We start from the raw sequence: 21,797 nt of genomic DNA, 5'->3' as shown, positions 1-21,797 counted from the left end.
AAACAAACAAACAAACAAAAGAAACAATCAATAGAACTATGCAGAATAGGCATAGTAGGTTTGAAAACTTTAATGGACAACAAATGCCTGTTGAGTAAAAAGAAGCCCAAAACGTCGTTCTCTTTTTACTAAACAGACAGTTGTAGTCCATTAAAGTTCTCAAACCAACATTTTGTGCCATCTAATTGATTCGAACCAGAATTTCCGGCTCCGCGTTTTTGAAATAGCGTAATGAGTCAAGTAAATGAATATCATTATACTTGGCTTAAGATATTAGTATTAGGCCTACTACATTTTTAAACATTACATTTAGGAATTCTCAAGAATTAGAAGAGAGTATAATAATAATAATAGTATTCCAACTAAACTAAATCTGTCATATCCATTGCCGACGTCGTGTTTCGCTCAATCCTAAGCTCTTCAAGCCGGCTGGGATACAACAAACACAGCAGTGGTCGGAACACTATTTACATAAACCATTTGACACAACCGCAGTTGTTATGGTGTATACGCCTTTAATATGCCGGCTTGTAACTGGATACCATTGTTGTTGTTTTTTCAAAATTAGATATATTAACCGTAATAAAATTAATATTTTTGACCATAAAAAATTCTCGAGCACGCTATCATTATTAAATATCGACATTTTGATGTCAACCATTTAACGGTAAACCGAATATCGACACTTTGGTGCCAATCAGTAAACATCAAGCTGAATATCGACGTTTTGGTGCCAATCAGTAAAATTTAAACTGAATATTGACATTTTGGTGCCAATCAGTAAACATCAAGCTGAATGTCGACATTTTGGTGCCAATCAGTAAAATTTAAACTGAATATCGACACTTTGGTGCCAATCAGTAAACATCAAGCTGAATATCGACATTTTGGTGACAATCAGTAAACATCAAGCTGAATATCGACATTTTGGTGCCAATCAGTAAAATTTAAACTGAATATTGACATTTTGGTGCCAATCAGTAAACATCAAGCTGAATGTCGACATTTTGGTGCCAATCAGTAAAATTTAAACTGAATATCGATATTTTAGTGTCAACCAGTAAAAGTCAAGCTGAATGTCGACACATTGGTGTCAACCTGTAAATGATAAGTTGAATCAATAAACTCTAAGCTAAGTAGTTAGCAGTAAAATTTGGCTAAACACCGATAATTTTAACTATAAAGAAATTAAGGTCAGACATTGATGTGACTTCTGTTAAAAATTACCTTTCTGGTGTTAAAAAATGAATTTAAGCTAGACATGGAAGTTTTGATATCAAAAAGTAAAAAGAGGAGAACTCATTAATGAAGTTTCGGTGTTTACCAGAGAATCTGTGCATTTTATGTTAAATATCAATGTTTTAGTATTTACTTGTAAATTTATGTTTAAAACTAGATGTTGGAGTTAACGAGAATTTTTCAGGTAAATGACCACGCTTGTGTGTCAACATGCAATCTTTTACAAGAAGAATTCAATTACAAAACTACAGGGTGAGTAGATAACTAAAGACACAAGTCAGAGTAATTTTGCCTTTGTTTTCAAATCGTTATTTTTAAAATGGTACTTCTACTACATTGTCTAGAAACCAACGTACTTTGAATGAAATTACATATAGGATGAAATATTTATACATTTAGAGTCATCAGCTCATTCTCTGCCTACGTACTTCTTATACACACACACACACACATTATATCCGTTATTACTTTGTTTCTAAATAAATATTGTGGATTTTAAAAATGCAGTAACAAATACTTCTTCATTATCACCAATGAATAATGAGAAAGAGCGGCCATATGTTATACATGCATGTATATGTACGCGTATGTGTGTGTTCAAGTGTTTTTGAAATTTTATTACGAGCTCTGTTATTTGCAATTCAGATGTCATGCTGCAAATATTCAAAGTCGGTACACGAAAGCATACTGCTGACATTTGGTAAATAAGTAAATATATGTAAATAGGTTTACTACTTGCTCAAAGTATTTTCGAAGAGTAGGTATATAGCGCATATATAAATCTTCATGTTAAATGCTTATATACATTTTCATTTGTATTTTTAATGTTGTTATTATGTACGTATTCCTTTTATTCTATGTCGACCAAACATAATATTGTGAATTGTAATATTAATTTGTTAATAATATACATTTCTGAATAATATTTAATTAACTACATTTTTATGGTAATTTAGTTAATTACATTATTATCAATTTGAGATGTTTTCAGAATTAAGAAAACTAAGACAATTGTACGTTTCACAAATATATGATTTATTACGACTATGGTTTCGATAATAAAGGAATCATCAGGTATAGACTGAAATAGCTTGTAGACAGATACATATCGAAGAAATGGACGTAACTTTGACGTTCACCTTTAGACAAGTGGGGTGAGAGGTTGGGTGGAGCTTAAAGTTATTTGATCGTTTAAACTTTTATCTGGATTCGATTTTACACTTTCCACACGGGTCACGGGTCCAAGGCCATGTCATCGTATTTGTTGACTCGCATTCAAAATTTTATTGAACTGCAATTTTATGAACTTATGTCAATAAGTTTGGTATCAAACTGTAGATTATAATTCAAATTTTAGAATTATGCATTATTTGATTTCTCAATTTAAAAGTAAATATAAACAAAATATACCTAAACAAGGATTTTTGTGTGTCACGTGGTATGTTGAATGCATCACTGGTTCAAATTAAATGTTTGTGGTGTCAAACTACAAAGTCTATAGTTTTAGTACGAATTAGGAATTCAAGTTACCGATATTAACAAGCTAGAATATAAAATAAGAACTTCCTATCTTTTCTATTTGCTGAGATATCGCTCATGAACTGAATCAAGCACAGTGGCCCCGCCCACAACTTCCCATTTTTTTGAAACGCTCCCTTATATACACTTACTTCTGTCTATGGCGTCTGAATAACCAATCAAATATCAGAATGTCCCCCTAATGGCTTTATCAGTCATTTTCAAGTCTTACGACGTCATCTCGTTCTTTCGATACAAATCTTCATGCTTGGTAAGGTGAGTCTTTAGTCTGCTCGAAATCTCATACTTTTAGACCCAAATACACCTTAATTACTGGGATTGATACATTATAGTGAATTCTATGGTATCAATATAGTAATTTATGATTTTTTGGTTATTTCAAATGTATATATAAAACCTTAAAAAAATATTTCGTTTCACGTCCTCACGTGCGAAATTTTATAAGGCTTAGCAACCTACGACAAACAACAAACGAGTACAAAGGTCGTAACTAGAAGAGATGATTATTTGCTTTACTTCTTTATTTACTGTTATATGTTTTAATTGCTTGGTTGAGGTCAGCACAGAGCTACACAATGGGTTATCTGTGCTCTGTATCGAAACTTGGTTTCTAACCTTGTAAGTCCGCAGACATACTGCTTTCCCACTGGGAGGGGGGGGGGGCTCCATGTTTTAAGAAAAATAACTTTAAAAATTATTTGTAAATAGTAATAATGTGTATACATATATTATGTATAATAATTCAAATGTGACCTGTATTTTACAAAATACTACTCCACTAAAACACAGCCAAAACAGGTCACTTTGTAAAGACTAAAGGTCAGTTTTATATTACTGTATACGACAACATGAGTGCACGTAGGCCGCGTCATTGTAACTTCTGTATTGTTAGCCAGGCACGGATGAAAGGGCAATATAATAAAAATAATAAATATATATATAAATGTATAATGTTATGAGATTTAAGCTAGTTAGTTTGTTTGTTTTTGAATTTATGCACAAAGCTACACAATGGGCTATCTGTGCTCTGCCCACCACGGGTATCGAAACCCGGTTTCTAGCGTTGTAAATTCGTAGACATACCGCTGAGCCACTGGGGGCAAGCTATTTAGTCTAAACATTTGTGTTTTCTTGTCATAATTTGTAGTCATTCTAGAACGAAAAATGCATAATATATATATATTTCCTAATTTTTTTATGGTGGTTACGAGATCGGTCAAATCCATCGAACCCGTACAGAGATTCGTTAGTGAAAATAACAGATAAAATATAATTTTTTCTTAAGAAACATTTGACAACTGTCGGGATGTTATAAAGATCTCACATGTGAAATTTGAAAATTATCTGATACATAAAAGTATTTTTAATCTTAAAATGAAAATTAGTTTGCATGTTGGTTGCATCTGATATTTTTCGTATGAAAGTCTTGTAATGTTTTCTGATAATTTGTCAAATTTCGTTAACATTCGCTTACTAATTTAAAAGTTGTAGCATGAAAACTATAACAAGCACAGAATGGTTACGAAGTTGGTCCCAGGGATCGAGATCGGACGTAACCTCGACGTTCACCTTGAAGCAAGTGGGATGAGAGGTGTAGAGGAGCTTTAGGTTATTTAGTCATTTACAATTTTGTCTGGATTCGGTTTTATACTTCTACTTATTTCTAAAGTTTCCAGGTTATTTAGTTTTTAAGATTTTCACAAAAATTTAATTTTGCAGGTTTTTTTGGATGAATTTGGGGTTTAGTTAAATACTCCCTATTGAATTTAATATCATGTATATATTGATTGGTCATTTCGAACTTATTACTATATACTAATATGTTTCGGAACGTTCTAACTGAAAGTCTGTTAGTTGTACAATGTTACTCATAATGTCCATAATGACAGACAACGTGTTCTACAAGATATACAATATTACAGACAGTGTTAGGAATTACAAAACGTGGTGTGTCAATAAATGATACAACATATGCAGAACGCTATTTCCTAAAGAAAGTGCATGCACTGTCAGTAAATGATAGAGTACAGCGTTGTTTCTGAAAACACGATTACACTACCTACAGCAGCAAGGTCGAGTGCCTTAAACGTTCTTTTCTATATTTTCACTCTACCGTCAGTCCAGATGAAGGTGAAACGCGACTCATCTGATCACACCATTTGAGAGGTTCTTAATAATATCATACGCATGGTACGGTTCGAAATAGTCAAATCCTAACTACTGTTGAAGAAATAGATCAACCGAGAATAAGTTTGGCGTTTTTTGCATATTTACAAGACATTCCATTCGTCATTCATCAAATATATATAAGTAAATGGTATTCCACAAGTGTGTCAAAACGTTTTTTTGGTAGTAAATTTTGTGTAAATAAATGTAATCTGATAAATAATTATTTGCAGTAAGATTATAGCGGTCAGATTATCAATCGTTGTAATAATTATTATCCTATACGATCATTTAAATGTAATCTCCAATTATTTATTACTACCAGGTGCTAATTAAAAATTGGTTTTATATGCTACGTCCCCCCCCCCTATTAATCTGTTGTCGTCTTCAGGGAACTCCAGGGAATAGTCATTTGTGGCGGCATGGGATGGATTAGATCTTGGGTCTATCTTGTTAGAAACTATTGTGTGGTATCCACTCATAAAAGGTCTTCACCATTAGGACTTCACTGAACTAATTATTTCAATACTTTCAAGAGGATTATCCAGGGTTTGATTACTTCTTTTCTAGGTTGACTAAATACGTTATCAGTTAGGTGGATGAAAAAGGCTTATTTTATCTTTCTTTTTCTCGTGTGTTTGTATTCATATCCCATTATTTTAGTGCCATTTATTTTTTTTAGTATGGTTTTCTTTCTTGACATGAAGTGCTTCTACAAATAGAGTCTTGTATGTTTGTTATGCTCCTAATTCTAATATTTTGATGTTTTTGTTTTATTTATCTGTTGAGTCTTGAAGTGGTTCGATGTGTAATAACTATGATCAGTTTGTATTGTGGCTATGAATGACGTTCTGACTTTATGCTGTTTACATGTTCTCTGATTTTTTTTCATAAAGAGAGAGAGACCTTAACATAGAAAAATATGGCTGTGTGTGATTTTAATTTCTTCTTTATAAACGGTTCAGGGTATCCATTGTCAAGGATGGTTGTAGTGATGTGGTTTTCTTCTTTATAAACGGCTTAGGGTATCCATTGTCAAGGATGGTTGTAGTGATGTGGTTTTCTTCTTTATAAATGGTTCAGTGAATCCATTGTCAAGGATGGTTGTAGTGATCTGGTTTTCTTTATAAACGGTTTAGGGTATCCATTGTCAAGAATGGTTGTAGTGATGTGGTTTTCTTCTTTCTTCTTCGTATCTTATGCAATAAAAATATTGTGTTTTTAAGTCTAGGTAGTCTATGATGCCCCTCTTTACACTGTTAAAGTTGTTTGATCGATACTCGAGATATTTGGTAATATCTGTGGGTTTTCTTTAAGTTCCTGTGGTATATGAGTTATGTGTCTTGCTGACCCTCACTTCTTTGAATGGGAGTTTATTATCTTCTCCTACCTCTATTGTGAATCGTATCGCTGGAAGTTGTATGTTCATGTGGTTCATGAATTCTGAATTATTGCTTGTAGTGTGTGCCGATGTTATGAATGTATCGTTAACATATCTGATTTAAATCCTGGGTCTAAGGGCGGTTGTTTTCAGACAAATAACATATCTTCGAAATGTTTCATCTTGATGTTACTGAGTTCTGTTGCCAGACTTTTCTTTTGTTGATAGTATTGATCTTTATGATAGAAGCAAGTTTTGTTTATACAGAAAGTTGCGAATTCTGTTATCCTGGAGATTGTCAACTGGATGCATTCCTTGGAAATTTTATCATTTTTAAAGTGTTGGCAAAATATTTGTAGTGTTTAAAGGGCTAGTACGTTGGTGAATTACTTGGATACATCGAATATGATCATTATATTTTGTGAGGTTATTGTGATTCTTTATAATCTCTACTGTGTGAACTGACTGCTTAAGATTTGTGAGATGGTGCTGTAGTATATTGTTAATTCCGCTTCCATGGTTTTTTCATGTTTCTTGAGGATTTGGTCAAGTAGATAACACAATATCCTTTCAAATAAGAAGATTAATAATCGAATCCCGGTTACTGCAACCACATTAAATCCTCTTCAGGACTTTACTGAAAACGGCAGCAGAATAGTGACCGAAATGTAGAATATAAAACTAACTTGAAATTATTATATAATGAAAAATGTAATTCATTAATGATTATACTTAGATGCTTGTATAAGATACTAACCATGATAAATATCCTGTGATAATGTTCGAAACTACAGTGTCAAAAATATGTTATAGAACGTTATTAAGAATATTCCTAATGACACTTATAATACTACAAAATGAAAATAGAATCAAAGCATAAAATCGTTACATAAAGAATGTCCGTTAGAGTATTGTAACTGTTCTACCTAGATAGAAAAGTTTGTTTGTTTGTTTGTTTTTAATTATGCACAAAGCTACACAAGGGCTATCTGTGCTCTGCCCACCACGGGTATCAAAACCCGCTTTCTAGCGTTGTAAGTCCGCAGACACACCGCTGTGCCACTGAAGAGGCAGATAGAAAAGTCTAGGCAAGATAAAGGATATAATAACTTTAGAAAAAATTCACGTTTTTAAAGTTGATAGATTAAGATTTTGCTTTAATGAAATTTTAGAAGGTAATACATCTGCTTTTGTGACTGGATTTTAAAATGAAAGGCAGCATTACAATAAAGTCATTATATATATATATATAACGCGGATTTTAATCTCACACAAACTGTGTGAAATAAGAGTAAAACGTTTCTTTTGATGGTCGATGAAGGTAGTCCTGAGAAATTAAGAAACTGCTGCTGTTTCCCAAAACGGAGATTTGTTAATACACACATTATTTTGGGGAAGATTTGACAACCTTAAAATTTTAACCTAGATTTTCAACGCACTTTATGCATTTCTGTTTCCTGTCTGGTTTCTCTCGAGTTCTTTATCTGTCATTCCCCATCTATGCTTTTGGCTATTTTCCAACTTGATCCTGTCTCTTTACTAGATTTTTTGTTCATTTTTGTAGTATTCTCTCCACTTCTGTATCATCTTCATCTTTATATATCTAAAACCATCAATGTTGGTACCACTGTACATATCCTTTTGCTGAATGCACACTTTACCAAAGTTGTTAAAACCGTTTTAGTAGCAGAATATGATGTCTGTATTATAACACTTTTCCCAAGAAACTTCTATTCACAATTTCAAAGAAATTTAAACGCAGAAAATAAAAAGGTTTAGACAGACTCTAGTGTAGTAAAGCCTCTTTTATCTGCGTGTAATGCTAGAATGTACCATCGGTTAAAGACTACATGATCAATAAGAGAAATTCTGGGATGTTCTGTACACACATTATTTCAAGACCAAACAGATCCGATTCGGATTACTGTAAACACTCCGTTGTCCTAAATGGATCTAGCTAATTCAAATATCTTAAACAGAGACGAGAACAACATATTCATGCATAGTGGTATTAATCAATTATTTACTTATCGACTCGCTAACGCTTAAGTTATTTATTTCCAAAACACGAACAATGTTACAGTACCAACCAATCTCGTACACCTAGACAGGAAAGCTTGTCTGAACTCTAATTTGATATATCTGTACAAACAAGGCCTGGACAATAGTCTGCAGCATGTACTTTAAAAGGGTTCCGTGATTTAAACACATATAATACATATTAAAGCTGTTACTGGATTTTGATTCAGCACTAGGGTCCAAATTTCATTATGAAATAACAATCAGTTGAGTTTCATCACCTTTGTTTTGAACTACTGAGCTATTGAACTTAACAGTTTATGACTGATATATGAAAAAATTATCTATGTTAAGTAAAATCTGAGATGGAATGTCTCGTAGTTTAATCTTTGCTATACGTAAAGTAGAAAATATTATTTTTCTGTTGAATAAAGTAAAATTTGGTTTTATGTTTGTTTTTGTTGTTGTTGTTATTTAAACCGATCTCTCAAGAATTATTTGTAATGATACTTACAAAAATTATTTATCATGATACTTACTGTAAACTAGCTTTGAAGATAACTATAAAAATCGCCGAAGTTACTCTGGATTATTAAAGCTCTGATCAGTCATCATCTGGTCGTATTATAATAATTTAATGGGTACTTAATGTTTAAAGATATCAGTTAATAGTTATATATATATTTCATTTCTCGAAAAACAAAACAATGCCAAGAACATTTTGAGTCCATTCACTTACTTAGTGGTAAGTAAAGATTCAATATTGAATATCGTTTTATAAATAAATACAGAGTTCTATAAAATATTCCATAAGAAAAAAATGCGTGTGTCATCTCAATATTTCAATATACAACAGAATGGAATAGATAATGTTTAAGTGTTCTACTTTCAAGTACCTCACCTGGTGTTATATAGTTTATTTTAATACCTTGGGAAGTCATATCACTAACAGGTTGTCTCGGGGAACACAATGTTTAAAATGTGCTATATTATGTGCCTTTAAAATCATTCTTGTTCAATTTACAGCCGAAAATATTCTATTTCTTCTGCTCTACATGAATTTTATATGGAAAATGAGACTTGACTGAGGGATCAACTCTTCATTTATCAGTGCATACGTTTTTTTTAAAAAAGAGAACAATATAATATGTATAATTTTTTAATAACATTTGTCGTTTAACAAACTTTATAGTCGTACAGCTGGCCGGCTTACATGTGCAGTAAGCAGTGCAACCTAGTGACCAGTTTTCATCAAGAAATGAAGCAATAAGTTTAGATGAGGTTTTGCGCTCGAGGCAGAAGGTTCATATTTGCTATAACTTATTTCGCAAAATTCAATCAAAGTAAAGTATAATATTATAAGCTAAAGTCCATATGAATATCATGATTCTGTATCTATTTGTGCTCTTTATACTTAATAACGATTAAAAGCAGCAACAATGAATAGCAACTTCGCTAAACTCTTTCACCAAATAATGAAATAGCTAAATTATAGCTCGTAACATAACATATCTATTATATAGTTTTTTTTAACGAATATGGTATTTGAACAATCATGGTATAGTTCCCAGACAGGTGATGGATCTCAAACGCCTGTAAACATGTTTCCTCTGCTGAGGTGTCTTTACGAAAGGAAAAAGCCTTACTACTAGTTATACTATAACTATATTATAAAAGTAGTTAGAATTAGCACACTTGTCTATACTTCATACATAATTAAACTGAATATAATTCAGATTCATTAAAACTGGTGATGATTCTTGTAAAATACTGAAAGAAAGTATTAACATTACCTGACCCTTGACCTTGTGAATCGAGACTAACTTCCCGTCTTATCTGAGTCGGAAAAGAAACCGCTCGTCCTTGTCCAACTTGATCCATTCTCATTAAATTCACGTAACTGGTTTAGATGCAAACGTAACTGGTTCAGATCCAATTATTTTTCGGCACAACTGCTTTCTGAAGATGCCTTTCCAAATAATATTCGCTAACATCTGTCCTCTGAAACAGTTTTAAAAGCAAATAATACTTTTAACTTGATTGTTTATTTTATATGTCTTTTCATGTCTGTGTGTGTCCAAGAAATTCTTTGTAAGATTATTTTGCGAAATATGTTAAGAAGAATTTTACAATTATTTATTTCTTCTGAATTTTGGGAGGCAATACAATATAAAAAGGATTTGCACAAAATAAATACAGAATTTCGTTACTCTACTTGTGGAATTTCATTTATTGAAGTCACTGAAGTTTCATATCTTGGTACTTCGTGAACATTATATGAACATACAAGAATATCTTTTGATGAAGTAAAATCGTTTGCGTTTTTTTTTTTAACTATAAAAACTCATTTCTCCACCCCATTCCCCTCTTTCACTAGTCATGCTTCTCTCTCCCGGTTGTTAGGTACCGACTCTTCCGGTTAAAAGATTCGGGAATCTTAAGCTAAACAATGAAGAAAGTGAACTTCTACTGACGCATTTCCTTAATAAAAAATCGATAACGCAAGTCAGCTCGATGTACGAGATATTCTAGAAAAGGTAGAACTTTAATAAGGTCACCCTGCGAATGTTCACAGTAATTAAATAAAAATAAATTCGATATGGTAAGTTTGTTGGGGAGTGCAACTGATTGTCATGGAATTTAAAGAGAATGTTTGTCTTTGCGAAAACACCAGACAAAAAATAATCACCAATAAGGGACTAAACTGAATTATGTTTAGTGATATTGCATATTTTAAAAAGTAGGTAAAAAAATACGTTATAAAATTTAGAGTCAATATATTTAACATTTAAAGTTTACTGAGCAAATAAAATGTTTAAATTATAAATACCTTCATTTTTGCAAATCACAAAATCAAACTTAATAATAATTCTAACGATACGGGTATAACCAAGAAACCCAAAAGTAAACCTTGAAAAACTATGATAAAACAGTATCAGTGTTCGAACTCGGAATCTTAGGAGAGCTAACTACAACACACAATAGAGTAACTAAAAAAAGTCTAGCTTTCATTATGGCATTTGCAACAATCACAAAACGTACGAAGAAGTAATATAACGCAAACTTATTTTGTATTTCGATGAAGTTTTACCATTTTAAGATCTCCCTGTTATTAAAACTCGTTACCTGTTGTTGTTGTTGATTATTTTCCAAGGACGAATGATTTACCTAAGTTATATCATTTTTTGCCGTTTACAAGCTGTTGGGATCACACTGTACCTACTGCCAACTCAAACACGCAGTAGTAAGGTTATAAGTATGGCACAAAACCATATAATATTGTATTAGAAGTATTACCTAGTCAGTTACTAACCTCTATCAAATAATCACATACAGAAAATTATTCAAAAACAAATTTAATCCCAAAATCCCTGCAGCAGAAACTGTCGTAAAACACAAATTCTGGTTCAGAACTGTTCTCATTTTTTAAACACAATCTTAGCAATAAAGTGTGCGCTAACATAAACTAAAACAAAATAAAAAATTAGAAATGTCTTTTTTAAGACGGACAATACGCATTGTGTTTATAACTTCTGTTGACGTGAAAAGACTTGCGTATCTCTTTCTCTGAGAACGAGAGCAGTAATAAGAACGTGAAAAGTACAGAAATACGACCTGTCTAAACTTTGCTTTTATCCAATCTTTCTAGATAATCGTCACGTCCTCTTTTTTCAGTTTCAAAATGTCTACTGGTTGTCACATAGTTTCACTCAAGTCTTTAACAGGTGCAATATATATCTAAAATGCCACTAGACATCTTAAAACGTAACATTCATAGAAATGTTTATATTGATTCACCCAGACTCACATCTGTTCATAATCATTGCAAAAGCAGGGAATGAGACATTGCTAATAATAAAGAAGACTCTTTTGATTCGGCACAAAAAGGCAGCTTTGAATAACCATCAAGACATTACAGAATTTTTATTAGTAATTTAAGGCAATTTAAACTTTCAGTTTTTCACACTGTTATTATAAAAGATAAAGTCGACAAAATCACTGAGTCTAATCATTAAAATTCCAGGTAACAATTTTTTTCAAAATAACTAAATATTATTACGAACACCGAACTCAAGTCCCACCTTGGCATATAATAACATCTCGTTGCCAAGAAAGGTTTACATTAATACGAAACTCAAAGCTTAAATTTCTGTTTATTGCCATTTCATTTGTTTAGAAAGGTAATGTAAAGTCTCAGTTAAATTCAGACATTTATAAACAACAAAATTTCAATTGTCAAGTAAAATATAACACATCACTGAGCCCATTTCTGACATTTTTAATTATTGGTATTTCAGTTGTCAAAATATCTAACATGACAACAAAGATCTGGTTCTTCAATTATACATAATATTATGCCATTTGTCTATAAAATTAACAACGTTCATAGTTATCAACATTTTATATGTCAAAAAACTAACACGAACACTGAGCTCAGGCCTTACATTTGTAGGCCAGAAAAGTTCGTTTCCTAAAAGAAGATAAGGTGATTTTCGAACTCTTGTTCTATATTATTGGTAAATGACTTCAGTTGTTAATAAGACAAAGCTTTATTTGTCAAAAGTATAAAATCAATACTGAGTTATGGTCTTACAATTATACGTAATAACATAGAATTTGTGTGTAAAACTAACACGAAGACCAGTCCTACATTTATAGTTATTAGCATGTTATTGACAAAACAGCTAACATGAATGTGGTGTTAAGTTACAGCTAACAGCATTTTATTTGACATAATATGCTAACAGGAGCAAGGAATTCAGGTCCTACGTCCATTGGTACAATACTTTGCAAACAAAATTAAAAATGAACACCGAACTTAGTTTGTACACTTATATATATTAAAGTTTAAACTGGTCAAAGAAACTTAACATGAACATCGAGATCAGTGCCAATATTTATAGGTAAAAGAATTTTGATTTTAAAAAAGGTAACATCACATCAAACTTTGTTCCTACATTTTAAAACAATAATAAAATCTCATTTGTCAAAAATAAGGTAACGTGAAATCGAGCTCAGATCCTACATTTATATTTAACATTTAGATGTAACAATTTAATTTGTATATTTAACATTTATATGTAACAAGTTAATTTGTATATTTAACATTTATATGTAACAGAATTTAATTTTCAAAAAAGCGTTGATATAAATCCCGAGCTCAAGTCCTACATTTTTCAATTAACAAAAATATATAACAATTTCTATTTTCTACATCTTAACATTTCCAGATCAGCAGGTTGGTTCCAATATTTCTTTCAGGAATTGCATTTATCAAAAAACGTAACATCACGCCAAATATACTTCATACACTTAGTTTTGATAACAAAATTTCCTTTGTCAAAAAAATGCCAGTAGGAAGACCGTGCCAAACTCCTCTATGTCTAAGTAACAGCACTTCATTTCTAAACAAACAAAAAAAACATTGTAAAAAAAATAAAATGTGGTTCGTAAGCCAAGTTAACTTGAAAACAATGCTCAGCTCCTATATTTTTAGTTACCAATATTCAATTCAACCCAAAACTGGTATGAACACTACTAACCTTACATGTACAGGTCAGATACTCTCATTTATACAAACTAGCCAATATGAACGTCGAATTCACAAAAAAGACAACTAAAAACGCCATAGATACAGTTGTTTTTCGATTTACCTCTGTCCAGGACAACTGATAAGGGACGGAATTCTCTGAAACCCATATAACCTGGCTACAAGTGATGAATAGAAACATAGATTGGTCTTCATATTTATTTTTAGTATCTTTTAGCATTCGGACACAATTCAGAAGAATACAAAAAGCCTACAGTAGTTTTGCGTCTTGCTTTTTCGATTTGTTTCTGTTTGGGGCTATTAGTGATAGGTGTAATTCTCTGAAACCGAAATAACTCAGACAAATTATGAATAAAAAAATTGGTTGAACTTCATATTTATTACTGTTGTCTTAAATAACTGCATTTCTCTCACACGTGCAACATTTCATTTGTACAAATAAGCTAACATAAGCACAGAGCTAATCTATGTATTGCATTTATAGATAATAAAATTTCATTTGACTATTACCACAGTTACTTTTCCTACCACTTAATCCACAGAACACAAATACCAAGCAAACATAAGATTACACACATATAACCTGAAAACATAAACAGACATGGCCCTGAAAAGGAACGTAGCAATAGAATTTCAACAAATCAAATCAAACCAGCCAACCAAAACCCAAACCCAAGAAGTTAGAAACATATAATACCAGCACAGAAGGGATGAAGGGGTCTACTAGAACCTGACCCTCCCAGGTCGTAAAACGAGCTAAATTCCGATCCAGAGCGAGCGAACGAAGAAAATCATTTATTCGTTAAACAATATTTAACGTAATCATCGAGCTCAGCGCCCACATTTAGAGATAAAACCTGTCATTTGTTTAAAAATATCTGGCATAGACATTTACGGGTAATAATACTTTGATTTTCAAAAAGTTACAAAAAACTAACTTGAACACTGAGCTCAACTCATACGCTTATAAAAAAAATGGGTGAGAGCATTTTATCTACCAATAAAACTAACTGAACATAATTTAATTCAGATACATGTAAGTATTTGGTTTGGATTGAATTTTGCGCAAATCTACACAAGGTCTATCTGCGCTAGCCGTCCTTAACTTTGCAAAGAAAGACAAGAGGGAAGGCAGCTAGTCATCACCACCCACCGCCAACTCTAGGGCTACTCTTTTACCAACGAATAGTGGGATTGACCGTCACATTATAATGCCCCCACGGCTGAAAGGGCGAGCATGTTCGGTGTGACGGAGATTCGAACCTGCAGATTGCGAGTCAAGCTCCCTAACCACCTGGCCATGCCGGGCAACTAATATGCACACGAGCTCATCGTCTGCACTTACAGATACCAGCATTTACCTATCAAAATAATCTAACATAAACATTTTGCTAATCTCCTACATTTCTAGATAACAGCACTTCATTTGTCAGGAAAAGCTAACATGAATACCCAATTCAGTTCCTACTTTTCTAAGTAATAGAGCTGCATTTGTCAAAACGAAACCTAATATGAATATCGAACTTACTTTAGGCATTTGTACTTTATAGAAACTGATTTGTCAATAAAGATAATACGAATAGCAAGCTCTCTTCCTACATTTCTAGATAACAGCACTTCATTTGTCAGGAAAAGCCAACATGAATACCCAATTCAGTTCCTACTTTTCTAAGTAATAGAGCTTCATTTGTCAAAACGAAACCTAATATGAATATCGAACTTACTTTAGGCATTTGTACTTTATAGAAATTGATTTGTCAATAAAGCTAATACGAATAGCAAGCTCTCTTCCTACATTTCTATGTGACCAGATTTCATGAAGATCGATCCCAGGTGTATAATATAAGTTTTTCTCTGTAAAGCTAACGTCGTGAACATTGAATTCAGTTCTTATGTGTACGTGTAAATGACTAAAAATTTCATTTGATGAAAATGTTAAGTACTAAAGAATGCAAAATTGTATTAAAAAAGACACCTAGTTTTGCTGTTGTTAAGCACAAAGCTACACAATGGGCTATCTGTAATCTGGTCACCACGGGTATCGAAATGCGAATTTTAGTGTCGTAAGCCTATAGACTTACCGCTGAGCTGGGGGTGAGGAGAAAAAGAGAACTAAAATTCTATCCAATTTTTGAATTTCTGGGTAAGAAGAGTTTGTTTGTAATCAAGTGTAAAATAAACAAAGTCGTCAGTTGCTACGTTCATAGGTAGTAAAATGTAATTAAGGCCCGGCATGGCCAGGTAGTTAGGGCCCCGGCATGGCCAGGTGGTTAGGGCGCTCGACTCGTAATCTGAGGGGCGCGGGTTCGAATCCCCGTCACACAAAACATGCCAACCTCCGCCTTTGCCTGGTCCCAAGTCCAGGATGAGAAAGGAGGAGGGTTGGGCGCGGGGCTAGCAACTTCACCCCGTAAAAACCAACCTGCTACAAGTAACTGCAACAACACCTTCCGTTGGTGAGGTGTTGTTGCGGCCCTATGCTCCACTGGGAGTTTACAGGAATAAAAAAAATGTAATTAGCAAAACAAATCTGGTACAAACACCAAGTTCAACATCTACATTTAAACTAACACCTCATTTATCAAGACCAATTATCATGAACATCTTGCTAAGGTCTTACTTGTGTCACAAAGATGCATTTTAAGTAAATTTGAAGGAGCTTCAACATCTTCAATTAGCTAGCATTTGTATCCACTCAAGCAGAATATGATTAAACCTGCAATGTTTTGTTTAGTTTTCTATTACTTTTATTTTAAAAAACACGGAAGTTATTGTAGTTGGAGTAAATTTTTCTTTTTCCAGTTAAATTACCTTTCTATTTCATTAGCAACTGATTGTAGATGGGGTTATCTTCTTTCCTTTTCATTTGTCTATTACAATGGTATCGTGTTTTTCTTTTCCGTTTACTTTGTCTTTTCCACTAGCAGTTGGTATTCGCTGGTAGTTTGTTCTTTATTTTTCACGTCTTTTACACTTGTGGAAGTGTTCTTTCTTTTTCTTTTCGCATTTATTTTGTCTATTCCCAAAAGCAAGCTAAATCTAACTTGTAGTATTCTTTTTTAACTTATCTAATTTACTCCACTAGCACATTTTGACTTGGCGTGGTTAAATTTTTCGTTTGAAGGATACGATACATACTGTATTTCTTGTATTCTTTGTTCTTTATAACAATTACATTTGTGCGCCTCTCCTATATTTATGAGCTAATTCTATTGAAATTTGGGTGGAATATGCTTTGTCCAATACACCCAGACACCTTTTTCATTTTTTTTTTATTAAGACTCACATTTTAGAAGGTCAGAGGTCAAACTTTACGACGGACACATTTGGGTATGCTTTTTCCTTAAATTTTTATCAATCCAAATAAGACATGGAACAAAGATACCCTATGATAACCTCAATCGAGGGAAGATACATAATTGATATTTGTGTTTCTCTTGCAATTCTACAGGGACTCAAAGTTTGATTTCTTTGTTTCATTGTTTTAGAACAAAACCATATTGGGGTATCTGCTGTCTCTTCCGAGGGTAATTGAACCCCGGTGTTTAGCGTTGTAAGTTCATAAACTTATTTCTGTCACACCGGGTGACAGGGGCCCAAAGTAAAAAGATCGTACTATTAGGGATTTCGGCCTGTCACCCATTTATATTTTGAACAGTCTATATGAAACTTGGCAAAGTGACACCTTGTGACAGTCTCCACAGTCTGAAACAGAAGGATTTGAGATTTCTGCCTTTCTTTTAATTTTTTAGGTGTCAAATGCAAAATAAAAATGTCTCATTGAATCTAGAGACATTGCTTGCATATCTAAACGTTGTTATCAATGGTGTATTGATTCACACAATGTATAATGTTACATATACCATGTAGACAAATAGTTCTTATTTTCCAAAAAAATGACTTCTCAAAATTTGTCATTGAGCATAAATCTTCTTAATTAGAAACTGACTGTTCTATATATTTAAAGTTTACAATTCAATGTGCTCAGTGCTTGAATTGAGTAGGGAAGGAGAAAGATGCTGTTACCCTTGTTAACTGTAAGGAAAAACGGATACTCTGATTGCCAAATTCCTAATTGTGAGAACAAGCATCTGTGGGGAGATTTCAGGAGTTCTCTTTGTTAACTTTGTTTTGCAACTCGAGTACTGAATATGTTCCGATACATCTTTCTCACTAAATCGTCTCAAGCTGATACCGCGTTAAATGTCTATCCCTCTGAAATATATTATGACACCTTCTTCAGTCTTGAATACCAATATCTCTTGAAATATATTGTATTCTAAGGATATTATCAAATAAGGTGGCTAGAGAAGACGTGTTACATTCATTGGAGAATGTTTTCCTTTCTAGTTTATTTTGCCATTCCATTAGCAACACTTTTATCTTGACTTCCACTCTTTCTTTCCGACATCATTTGTTTACATTAGAAGCAATTGGTTATTTCGAAAATTAATTTTTTCTCATTTATTTTGTAAATTCCATCAGCTGTTGGTTGCATATGCGAGAATATTATTATTTTTCCATTTATAATATATAGCATGAGTACTTAAAGACTGTTCGTTTGATTTCGTCTATTCTTCCAGCAGTAGGTTGTAACAGAAAATATTGGCTTTCTTTTCTATTTATTTTGTCCATTCAACTTCAAATGGTTGCATTTGGTAATGTACTTTTCGCTTAATCGAACGATACCTTTATAACTTGCTATAGTTTTTTTGCCTTTGCAATTATTTTGTATATTGAATGAGCAGCTGGTTGTTTCTTGTATATTGTTCCGTCTTTTCAGTTATTTTTTATCTCTTTATTACTTTATTATGGTATATGAGAATAGTTCTTTTTTCTCACACTTCTCTTGCCTATACAATTTTAAATGGTCGTAGCTTTGGGAAAATTGTTTCTTTTCTTTTTCCATGGATGTGCTCATTTCAGTTACCACTGATTTCAAAGCGGATGTGTTTTTTATTTTCCATTTATTTTTCTATTCTTTAATGATTGGTTGTCGCTGTTAGTGTGTTTTTTAATTAAATTTAACTATTCCTTTAGCATCTCGTTGTATCCTATAGTGTGTTCTTCCTTTTGATTAAATTTACCCAATGCATAAGAACTTAATTGGAAATAAGATTATTTTTCTTCATTTGTCTTGTCTATTCCTATACCAGTTTGTCATTATTGGGAGTGCATTTATATATTTCTTCATTTATTTTGTCTGTTTTATTACTAGCATGTAGAAACTTGAATTTTTTCATCTTCATTTTTTGTTTTTTCACAAGAAACTGGTTGTATGTCTTCTCTCTCTTTTTTTTTACTTGAACTGTTTCTTTAATAATTTGTAGCATCTTTGAATATGTTTTTTCTCTACTCTTCATTTATTTTATCTATAACATAACAATTGATTGCACCTAGGATACTGTGTATAATTTAGTTTATGTTATTTGTTGCACTGACAATTAGTTGTTGTTGGTAATATTACCCTTTTTGCATTTAATATTGTCTATTACAAGAATAGGTGATTGTAGAATATTATTTCTTTACCATCTATGTTGTTTTTCCTCTCTCGACTAAAATGTTCTTTTCCATTTCTTTCTCTATTTGATTACGAATTGTTGTATTTGTTATAATATTCTCCATTGAATTTGCCTATTCCCTTAGAATCTGGATGTAATTTAGAGAATGGCCTTAACTATCTATTTCGCTAGCAACTGGTTGCAGGTGGGAGAATGTTATTTCTTTTCCATTTATCTTGTGTATTTCACGAGCAACTGGTAATAGTTGAGAGTGAATTCTTTCTTTTCCATTTATCTTGTGTATTTCACGAGCAACTGGTAATAGTTGAGAGTGAATTCTTTCTTTTCCATTTATTATATCTTTCTCAACCAATAACGTCTTGTATCTCATGTTGTGTTCTTTCTTTTCAACATATTTTACCTACAACTGATTGTAGATGGAATATTTTTTTCTTTTCTCTTCATGTTGTATATTCTATTAGCAGTAGTTGGTTGTAGCTGGAGAAATGCTCTTACTCATACCGCTACATCGTCGTTTGGGAGCGTATGAATTGCTCTATATTTAGTTTGCTTGTTTTACATCTAACTACTAGGAGGATAAACTAATTGTTTCTTTTTCGTATATTTACATCTAACCTATAAAAACAACCTTGTGTGTCACGTCACGCTTGATTTCTCGAAATAGGAAGACTCATAAATGCCAAAATGCATTTATCCACATAGAATAGTTAGATTACTGTATGCCCATTAAGATTTTAATGACCGGGGTGCAAGGGGTCCGTGAGGGGGTATGCCGTGAAACCTTACAAGTGTAATTAGTGTTGGTATAATAAACACGTGTTCAAAGTAAACACGTAGTATGGGATCATCTAGCCTAGAGCCAAGTGCATAACATTTATCATGAAGTAAAAATATCGATAAATGTTAAACTTAAATTATTTCTGTTATATCACAAACATATTTAATAAAAAATAAACCTCTTTAATCAAAGAAGAATCTAAATTAAGAAATCAACAAATATCTTTCCAGTTTTGTCGACTATACATTCTATTATATACTTTTGACACATAGACTAAGAACGATATTATACTTTTGTTGCTAAGCAACATGAAATAAAATGTCGTTGTTGGAACGTAGTGTTACCAAAACGCACTAGCTTTTCTATATATTAGAAGGTATTAATCTAACTGATTTTTACCAATAATTATTTTATGAATACGCCACGAATTAATTTCATGAATGATCGTAATTTTGATTGTAATTGTTTGTAACTGGTAGTGTTCGTAATTTAATTTGTATATTTCTTCTCTTAGCAGATAAATGTAGCAAGTAGTGTGTTAGGTCTTTCCCATTAATTTTAACAATTCAAATTACAACTGGCTACAGCTGGAATACTGTACTTTTTTTACATTTATTTTGTGTACTCTAACAAGCAACTGATTTTACCTCTTGTTGCATTATTTCTTTTCAGTTATTTCCATTCCACTAGTAACTGTTTATCACTGGGAGAATGTTATTTTATTTCACGAACAGTTAATTGTAACTGGAAGTTTTTGTTTTACTTTTCCTCTTATTTTTTCTATTTGATTAGTTACAGGGTGTAACTGGAAATTTATTCTCTAGTTAAGTTGTATATTCGTATAACAGTTGGTTGTATCTTGTAGTATGTTATTTCTTTCCCTTTATTCTGGCGATTTTACTAACAACTAGTTATATTTTCTATATTCATTTGGACTATTCTAGTAGATACTGGCCGCAACTGATGGGTTATTTCGTATTTGTTATTTCATCTATTAGACTAGTATATTGTTTGTGGAGCATGTTTTTGCATTCAATTTCTATTCCACTTACAACTAGGTATAGTTAGAAGGTGTCCTTTGTTTTCTATAGATTTTATCTTTTCCAAAAAGCTACTTTCTGCTGAATTTAGTGGTATTTTGTTATTTTCTATTTTAATTTATTTTGTCTGTTACATGAGAAACTTTTTTTTACTAAAGTGTGATCTTTCTTTTCTACTTAATTAGTCTACTCCTATGAAAATTAGCAGAAGCTTTGAGAAAGTTATTTCTTTCTTTTTTCTTTATTGTCAAGTCTGGAAGAAACTGGTTATAACTATTAGTTCTTTCTTATATATTGTCTCTACCACGAATAACTAGTTGTAACTCAGATAGTGTTTTCCTTTACATTGCTTTTATATATTGCAAAGTTAACTGTTTGTAGATGATATTAAGACGTTTCTTTTCCCTTTATTTTGTCTATTGCACAATCACTTCATTGTAGAGGGTGAAACTTTCTATTTTTTCAATATATTAAGTCGTCAAGAAAAATTATGTCGCTGAAAAAACCCGAACAACTTGCATATCAAAACAAAACATTTATTAAATGAAATAGTCTCCATTCT

General features: G+C 32.3%; 1 protein-coding gene across 1 annotated transcript in view; it reads right to left on the bottom strand.

Moving 5' to 3' along the window:
- Positions 1–21,797, bottom strand: part of LOC106465477 (serine-rich adhesin for platelets-like) — a 180,767-nt gene that overhangs the window by 98,445 nt on the left and 60,525 nt on the right. The window contains exon 2 of the mRNA XM_022393806.1: positions 10,138–10,345. Within this exon, the coding sequence (XP_022249514.1) occupies positions 10,138–10,231 (94 nt within the window). The 5' untranslated portion in view covers positions 10,232–10,345. The remainder of the gene's footprint in view (positions 1–10,137; positions 10,346–21,797) is intronic.

Source organism: Limulus polyphemus, unplaced genomic scaffold (assembly GCF_000517525.1).
Source record: "Limulus polyphemus unplaced genomic scaffold, Limulus_polyphemus-2.1.2 Scaffold68, whole genome shotgun sequence".
In the NCBI taxonomy this organism is placed as follows: domain Eukaryota; kingdom Metazoa; phylum Arthropoda; class Merostomata; order Xiphosura; family Limulidae; genus Limulus; species Limulus polyphemus.
The sequence above is the reverse complement of the archived record's forward strand: the minus strand, read 5'-3'. Positions and strand labels throughout refer to the sequence as shown.